At 45.0% G+C, this 10,000-nt stretch overlaps 1 protein-coding gene across 1 annotated transcript in view; it reads left to right on the top strand.

The window, feature by feature from the left end:
* The first annotated feature begins 5,345 nt into the window (after window positions 1–5,345).
* The window catches only part of vax1 (ventral anterior homeobox 1), an 11,145-nt gene continuing 6,490 nt past the window's right edge, over window positions 5,346–10,000 (top strand). The window contains exons 1-2 of the mRNA XM_048269921.1: window positions 5,346–6,174; window positions 8,436–8,623. Coding sequence (XP_048125878.1) covers window positions 5,958–6,174; window positions 8,436–8,623 — 405 coding nt within the window. The 5' untranslated portion in view covers window positions 5,346–5,957. The remainder of the gene's footprint in view (window positions 6,175–8,435; window positions 8,624–10,000) is intronic.

Genomic DNA, 10,000 nt, shown 5'->3' with positions numbered 1-10,000 from the left:
CACACCACCACCACGCACACACACACCACCACCACGCACACACACACCTCACCAGCATGCACACACACACCACACCACCACGCAAACACACACCACACCACCACACACACACCACACACACACACACCACCACACACACACACACACGCACACACACCACACCAGCACACACACACACACCACACCACCATGCACACACACCACACCACTATGCACACACACACCACCACACACACACACCACCACGCACACACACACCACCACGCACACACACACACACCACACCACTATGCACACACACACCACCACACACACACCACCACCACACACACACACACGCACACACACCACACCACCATGCACACACCACACCACTATGCACACACACACCACCACGCACACACACACCACACCACACCTGCGCACACACACCACACCACCACGCACACACACCACACCAGCGCACACACACATCACCACCACGCACACACACACACCACACCAGCACGCAAACACACATCACACCACCACGCACACACACACACCACACCACGCACACACATCACACCACCACGCACACACACACACCACACCACCACGCACACACACACCACCACCATGCACACACACCACACCACCACGCACACACCACACCACCACACACACACACACACACCACACCACCACACACACACACACCACACCACCACGCACACACACACACACACACACCACCACGCACACACACACCACACCACCATGCACACACACACCACACCACCACGCACACACACACCACACCACCATGCACACACACACCACACCACCATGCACACACCACACCACCACGCACACACACACCACACCACCACAAACACTCTCTCTGCTGTACCCATACACACACACACAACACCACCACACACACTCTCTGCCGTACCCATACACACACACCACACCACCACACACACTCTCTGCCGTACCCATACACACACCACCACACACACTCTCTCTGCCGTACCCATACACACACACCACTGCATGTTGTATGTGCTCGCACTGACTCACACGACACAAGTGCAATTCAAATATTTACAAGAACTGCTCAATAGCTCCAAAACAGATGATGCCAGAGCATGTACTCTCAGATGCATACACACACACACACTCTCTCAGATGCGTCGCTGATCTTGTCTATCTGTCCTCTCACACACATTTTGGATATTTCTCCTCGTCTCTGCTGGTCTGCTATAACACACACACACACACCACAAACTTTATCTCTCTCTCTCCCTCTCTCTTTGATTCCAAACACACACACACACCTTTTATCTCTGTCTTTATCTCTCTCACACACACATACACTCACACACCATACATATCTTATGTACGTATCTTATACATATCTTTGTCTCTATCTCTCTCCCTCTTTCCAAACACACACACACACACACACACACACACACACACACAGCACACCACCACACACACACTCTCTCTCTCTCTCTCCCTCTCTCTCTCTCTCTCTCTCTCCCTCTGTCTCTCTCTCTGCCCCCGTATAACTTCCTGTTGGTGGGGTTGCGTGTGGGAGAATTACGGCGGATTACTCTGACTGAGCGCTGCTCTGATTACCCCACATCTAGTTTCCAGACAGTCACGTTCAGAGGGCCTCTCGTCGGCTGACGGAGCTCAAGCTTCAGGGGCCATGCGTGCCCTGGTGAGCCGAGTTCCTACCTGCCCCACGCTGCTAAAATGCCATCCACGGGCGCTTATCGCACTTCAGCAACACTGACCACAGCAGGCTGATTTCAACCTGGCCCACAGAGCTCCACAAGTTATGGGCTGCTTAAACAGAATGTCAAAAACACGGTATTTACGTGGTTATTTGTGTGTGTGTGTGTGTGTGTGTGTATGTGTGTGTGTGTGTATGTGTGTGTGTGTGTGTGTGTCGGTGTGTGTGTGTGTGTGTGTGTGTGTGTCGGTGTGTGTGTGTGTGTGTGTGTGTGTGTGTGTGTGTGTGTCGGTGTGTGTCGGTGTGTGTGTGTGTGTGTGTGTGTGTGTGTGTGTGTGTGTGTGTGTGTCGGTGTGTGTGTGTGTGTGTGTGTGTGTGTGTGTGTGTCGGGTGTGTGTGTGTGTGTGTGTTGTTTCGTTGTATGTTTGCCCCAGCCCAGCCCAGCAGCCTCCCTAGTCCACTGTATGGGGTCAGTGGTCACAAAGGCTCAGGTCTAGAGCTCAACACACTGGATGGGAAAGCGCATCAATTACCACCTGCTAGAACTGGAGGGAAAGTTTGTTTTCACAGGATGTGTTGGGCCCACAAGCGAGGCTTTGTGCGAGCAGAGAAGCTTTGACTCATGGGCCAGAGGAACAAGGAGAGGAGGGGGAGACGTGACAGAGAGTGAGGGATAGAGAGGAAAAAAGGAGGAGAGAACACTTAGGCGCCCCGGTCCCCCACCTCTCAGGCAGGACTGCGTCTGCGGGGACTCAAAATGGCCGACACTGCACAGGAGGACCACGCCACTTAGAGAGAGGAGGCATAATAACGGTACTTAGCTGTCACCTCTCTCCTGGAATCCAGCTTGGGTTTTTTATCTGGCTGTGTGTGTGAGTGTGTATGTGTGTGTGTGTCGCCAGGCGTTGAGCATGTTACGGTCCCACAAGCATTTAAAAGTGCTGCACCCGAGAAAAGAAAAAAAAGGTGTGTTTTTTTGTAAAGAGGTGCCAGGAACATTTGTGGTGAGAAAACCGAGTGCTTCAGTCCAGGCTGGTAATTAGCCTTTAATTAGGTACTACATACAAGACCGGCCTCCAGCTTAGGATTCTCTCTTTCTTTTTTCACTCTCTCTCCCTCTCTCTCTCTCTCTCTCTCTCTCTCTCTCTCTCCCTTGCTCCCTGCTCTCTCTGGCCAAAAAAGCCCTTATAGTGAAAAGAAAAGCACCTAGTAGGTGCTCAGAGCCTGTCTTCAGCTAAACCTTTAATATACACACACTTGTTCAAATGTCTTCAGCTAAACCTCAAATATACACACTTGTTCAAATGTCTTTAGATATACCTTTAATATACACACACTTGTTCAAATGTCTTCAGATATACCTTTAATATACACACACTTGTTCAAATGTATAGCACCTACAAGACATGTCTTCAGTTGTTCCAATGACATAATTATATTACGTTATTGTGAAAATGTATAACTGTCTGGTTTATGACAAACAAAATGAAAATGTATTGTGTGTATAGTATGTATGTATTTAACTACATGTAAGGCATACACACAGATACCTTGTACCAGACATATGATTCGCACGGGAGATTACATTTTGGCATTGAGGTAAAATAAGCTCTAATGCTGCGATTCAGCTGTTTTCTACAGATACAGACTCACACACATTTATTTTCCAAATGCATTGTTGATGTAAAAGTAAGCTACAAAATGCTCTCTCACATTGGCCTGGGTGGGATTTCAGCAACGACTATGACGCATTTCATATTGTTGTTTTCTTTCTTGGTAGTTTCAGGAAAAATGATTACTTATTAATTTGTGTTTTAATGTAACTTCTTTTTTCTTGGCAATGAAATGTAGAGTAAAAAAGTGTATGCTAATTTTCCTTACTACCCCTCCCACTCTCTCTCTCTCTCTCCCTCTCTCTTTCCCCTCTCTCTCTCTCTGTCCATTTTTCCCAAGCCTAAGTGCTGAAGGAGACTGGGCTCTTCTCCTGGCCCCCTCTTACCTCTCCTAGCAGCAACACACACACACACACACACACACACACACACACACACACACACACACACACACACACACTCTTACCTCTCCTAACAGCCACACACACACACACACACACACACACACACACACACACACACACACACACACACACACACACACACACACTCTTACCTCTCCTAACAGCCACTCCCACGGCCACTTCAGCCCGTCACCCCAAACACTCGCTGAACAAAGTTAGTGCAACATGTGTCCCTTCACAGTCTCTCTCTCTATCACACAGACACACACACACACACACACACACACACACACACACACACACACACACACCACACACACACACACACACACACACACACACACACACAAACACACAAACACACACACACTTCCATAGAGGGGCTCACACTCCTGGATTGTTCGTTAATAGTCCAATTAGGTAATTGGCATGGTTCTCTCCTTTCGCCGACTCTTTCCCATACGGAGTTGAATGGGGAGAGGGGTGAGGGGGCAGGACTAGGGGCAGCGCGAGGTGACCAGAGGGCCCACCACGGCACCACTGCACAGGGGCCACTACCTTGAATTGAGTCATTGTAGCCTAATCAATGGCCTTATTGATTAGCTTCCGCCACCAAGCCTCACAGATATTGTTGCACTGACAATGGAGAAGCAACGCGTGAGTGGGCGGGTGGGACGCTAAGTGTGTGTGTGTGTGTGTGTGTGTGTGTGTGTGTGTGTGTGATGAAAGAGTGTATGCACTAGACTGAGGGTGGGTTAGGATGAGATTGTGGGGCAGGCAGGGGAGTTTGTGTATGTGTGTGTGTGTGTGTGTGTGTGTGGGGGTGTCTTTGCTTGGCGGAATGAGAGTGTGTGAGTTAAGACAAGAGCTTTTGTGTGTTGCAGATCTTTCACTCAGAGCTGATGGTCTTTAACTGCTCCACAGGTTATGTGTGTGTGTGTGTGTGTGTGTGTGTGTGTGTGTGTGTGTGTGTGTGTGTGTGTGTGTGTGCTAATGAAAAGGTCCAGGGTGAGACCACAAGGGCAGGTTTCTGTCTTTCTTCTCTGAGTGACATGGGACATCGCTCACACTGGCCGACTGGCCTCTCTCTGGACCTCTCTGTCTTTTGACCATTTTCTATTTTTCACAACTCTTCCTAATTTCAGCCCAGGTGGATTTAAACATTTTTTTTTACAAATAGTCACTCCTTCTCTGCCCTTATCCTTTTCTTGTTCTTTCTCTCTCTCTCTTATTTTCCTGCTCTCTCTCTCCCCTCCTCTCCCTCTCTCTCTCTCTCTCTCTCTCCTCCTGTGATCGTGGCAGTGCTTTGAGAGAGGTGCAGTGTAGTGGAGCGCGCTCAGTGTGTGAACGGCTCGCTAGACGTGATTAAAGTTTGCCGGCGCGTCAAGACCACCAGCTCCGGTGTGAAAAGTCCGACGGACGACGACGACAAAACAAGTCTGCAACGACAAAGGGGGGAAAAATGTTTGGCCACGCAGTCCAAAGAGGAGGATGAGGAGGCTGGGAACTATTCGGAAGTGGCGTTCCCTTCCATTGATTATTGTGCAGGCGCAGTGTGTGTGTGTGTGTGTGTGTGTGTGTGTGTGTGTGTGTGTGTGTGTGTGTGTGTGTGCATACAAGCATGTGTGTGCTTGTAAGTGTGTGTGTGTGTGTGTATATGTATTATCAGAGAGGCTGTTTTCTGCCAAGCGAGACCAATCATTTGACTTGATTCGGTATTTGAAAGCTGCCGTTGTGGAGCAATGCGAGCAAGCCCACCATTAGGGGCCAATATATTTCCAAAACAATTTCGCCTATTCATGTTACGCAAATGTGGAGGCTGCCGCAAATGACCGTAATCAATTGAAACGGGGAGCAGGCATCTGTCCCCTCTGATTATCTGGAGATCATCTATCAGTTTGATGTGTTTGGAACGAGGCGAGGGGCCACTCCATCGGTGCAGAGCTTTTTCTCCCGTAACTCCATGATCATTGGCAAGTGACTCGGGCTAGCAGTGACGGGGAGGAGGGGGCGCCGAGGCTGCCTCCCCCGCATCATTAGCTTGCTGACTTCAGCGGGGGCAACGCGCTGTTTTACCAAAAGGACAAAAACACGGACATTACCCCGAGACGCCGAAAACAAGACAATATTCTCCATTCACCCGTTTTTTGCCCCCGCATTCCGGAGAGGTCGAGACGAAAGGGCGGAACACGAGGCAGACGATCTGAGATCATGGAGGTCCACTACAACCAGGACCCCGAGCCGGCCGCGATGCTGAAGAACGGACTCAAGGACGGGAAGGAGAGCAAGGACTCGCAGGGCAAGATCTCCAAAACCTTCCTGAAGGAGCCCCCAGAGTCCTTCTCCCCATCCAGTGGTACCGACGCCTGTGAGAAGAACCGCTCGAGCACCGGGGACCCTGACTACTGCAGGCGCATATTAGTGCGAGGTAGGAGACCATACACTCACGTTCTACACATCCAAATATGCCTGCCAGGGAATGAGTGTCTGTGTGTGTGTGTGCGTGTGTTTGTGTGTGTGTGTGTGTGTGTGTGTGTGTGTGTGATATGTGTCTATATGTGTGTAAGTGTTGCTGTAAAGTACAAGGGTCTCGATGTCTGTGTGTGTCTGTGTGTGTATGAGAGACAGTTCATTTGTCTGTTATCTAAAGAAACTTTCACAATTTGTCATTTTTAAACATGGCACCAGATCAGCACAAACGCAATGTGATTGATAAATTGAGTGAAGAATAAACCAAAGTGTTTCTGAGAATAAATAATGCATTAGGACTTCTTTTACTGGAAGAAAGTCCCTCAGAGTTGTATTTTTGTGTTTTTATATTTTATACAAATCATTTGAGTGAATACAGAATGGCCTGAGATCTCTAGGTTGATAAGACCTCAATAGAATATAAAATATAATATGTATTAGCAAAAAAAAAAACAGCCTCATGAGATTTACACTTTAATCTACACTGGGTCTGCAAGTAATATGTTTACGAGCATAAATTGAAGTCATTTAAAATATCATAATTTTCAAAGTAAATGCAGATGGCCATACATCATTACATCAGTAACGAAAGTTGTATTGTGGCATGTTCATAATTATGTGAATAGCTTTCATTTTGTGTTTGTAATTTTTCTAATTTTACATTATGGTATGAATTAAATTATTTCACCAAATTCATTTTTTTTTGTCATCGGAAGAAATAAAATGGTTACTTTCTAGGTAAATGGAATAATTAATAATGATTCATGAATCATTGTTAAAGATGAAAAAAACAAGATGAATATGAAAACAATTTAACAAATGTATGTCCTCTGCTTAATAAACAATTTAACAAATGTATGTCCTCCGCTTAATAGTTTGGGATTTGGTTATGGGTCAGATTGTTCAAGTCCTTCATATTTTACTGTGTAAACTAAACATGACCCTAAAATGAATTAATATTATATTGTAGACTTTGCCATTACTTTTAAGCAGCCATCAATTGTTTCTGTGTATTTTCTGTCTAATTGCCATTCATTGTTTCTTCCTAATTTGTTTCTGAGTTGCATGCCTAGTATTTGAACTCAGCTTGAGTTGATTAAATATTTCTGCTGATGCTGTTACTTTATAGATTACATAGGATTATTTACAGCAGAAGCTGATGTCTTTAATACAGTCTGCGATAAACAAAATATAACTACATTTTGACACAATTGCAATCAGGAATTTCCTACTTCTCAGTTTCCCCAAGGTTCTCTCCTACTGTTGCGTAAGACCATATATCAACATCATTCAACATCCACCTAAAGTATTGTCTGTAGAGCTTCTTTGGGCAGGCTAAAAGTGTGCCTTCCAAGAGTGCTGGCTAAAATATTCTTACCGTGGTGTTTTTGTCAATGTTTTTAATTTAAAGGTCTCTAGAATGTGTATGAAGCTTTTGCAAGTATAGTTTGACTGAAAAAAAATCAGAAATGAACACTCATGTATAAAATAAAAACTCAGAGTTAATTGATCAGGCAGGTTTCTCCTGTAGCATAATATAAAATAGCGCAACCAAATGCTGAATTATCAGCTGAATTCAATTCCATTAGCGGATGATTTGATTCAGAGTCACAATAAATTATCCTTATTAAAATAGTGAACGTGTGTTAGTGACGTTACTGATCCAGAGTCATAATGAATTATCCTTATTAAAATAGTGAACGTGGGTTAGTGACGTTACTGATCCAGAGTCATAATAAATTATCCTTATTAAAATAGTAAACGTGTGTTAGTGAATGTTACTAAGTCAGATTTTTGTCTCAATATGAATATATTTCGTTCATATTATTCTGTGTTATTTTTTAATTCATGATATTGTCAAACATGGATGACAGTGACATCACTATCACAATAGTGAGGATTCTCTGGTGGATGCTTTTTGAATAAACAAAACATTCTTGCCATATGTGCCCGTGGAGGAAATATTTGTCATTTTGATGAGTTTCTTGTCTAAAGAATTTAATTTTTAGATCACATTCAACTTGATAGTAAATGGACAGAGTTCAGGTTCAGAGCACAGATTACCGAGAATGTAGTAATGTTTAAAAGTGGGAGTGTGTGTTGATCAGTGGTCAATGTTTAGTAAAAGTGGGAGCGTGTGTTGATCTGTGTTCTAATGTACTAATGTTTAGTAAAAGTGGGAGTGTGTGTTGATCCGTGTTTGTTCTGCGTTGGTTCTAGATGCCAAAGGGTCGATCCGAGAGATTATTCTGCCGAAAGGTCTGGACCTGGACCGGCCCAAGCGCACCAGGACCTCCTTCACGGCCGAGCAGCTCTACAGGCTGGAGATGGAGTTCCAACGCTGCCAGTACGTGGTGGGGAGGGAGCGGACCGAGCTCGCACGACAGCTCAACCTGTCAGAAACTCAGGTAACACACACACACACACACACAGAGCTCACAACACATGGGAAACATGCACCCATAATTAATACAACACACACACATAGATAGATAGGTACTTGATTGATCCCCAAGGGGAAATTCAAGGCGCATGTGCACGCGCGCACACACACACACACACACACAAATATTGTTGACATACAGATGAGCCCAATCACCTCGTCTCAGCCTTTTCACCAACTTATCCACAGAAAACACATCGATGCAACTGTAGGGTATGCACACACACACCAATACATGCTCCCATAATTAATACAACTCCCTCACAAACACACACACACACACACACACACACACACACACACACACACACACACACACACACACACACACACCAAACCAATACCAATTGATCTGGAAACATATGTCCTTATTAGAGTAAATGTTTCTCTAAATTATTGAGTTTGTTTTAATTGATGTAGATTTGTATATGGTTCCTCACAGGGCTATAGTGGTAGAATAAGAAGTGTATGTGTGTGTGTGTGTGTGTGTGGTAGAAGAAGAGGTGTGTGTGTGTGTGTGCAGGGCTGTAGTGGTTGAATAAGAGATGTGTGTGTGTGTGTGTGTGTGTGTGTGTGTGCAGGGCTGTAGTGGTAGAATAAGAGGTGTGTGTGTGTGTGTGTGTGTGTGTGTGTGTGTGTGTGTGTGTGTGTGTGTGTGTGTGTGTGTGCAGGGCTGTAGAATAAGAGGTGGCTAAAGTATGAATTCTGTGGTCACGGTGAGGTGGACAGCGCCATGCGGTATCAGATTTTTAAAAAGGCATTCAGAACATGTTTGATGATGGTGGAGGTTATTGTCCGATGTTTATAACAATACCAGTGGCATTAAATGGTTCCTAGAGTGTTGATGAGTGTACATATTGTAAATGTGGATAATACAGTGTGATTTTTGAATGTTGCAATTGGTGAATAAACTCTTTTGAGAAGTGGATAAACTCTAATAAGAGGTGGATAAACTCTATTTCTGAAATTTCAGAGGTGGATAAACTGCGTTTACTTGCGTTTAGCCTCCACTACATCCCTGGTTCCTCATGTTAAAAGGTTTGACTGTTTCAAAACAAAAGCACTGACTCAAGATAAAAATGGTTTAAATGTATAAAAGACTAAAATGTATCACGTTATCATTTAATATTAAATAATTCCATCCAAATTCTCTTGGAATAAATACACAATAAATTGAGAAGAGTAGTTTGTCAGAATGTTGCCTCACAACTGTGTCACACACACACACACACACACAAACACACACACACACACACACACACACACACACACACACACACACACACACACACACACACACACACACCGTGCCACTGCAGTGTTTACATATTTCCTCATCACT

This window comes from Alosa alosa, chromosome 18 (assembly GCF_017589495.1).
Source record: "Alosa alosa isolate M-15738 ecotype Scorff River chromosome 18, AALO_Geno_1.1, whole genome shotgun sequence".
Classification (NCBI taxonomy): Eukaryota; Metazoa; Chordata; class Actinopteri; order Clupeiformes; family Clupeidae; genus Alosa; species Alosa alosa.
This window is presented reverse-complemented; position numbering and strand designations above follow the sequence as displayed.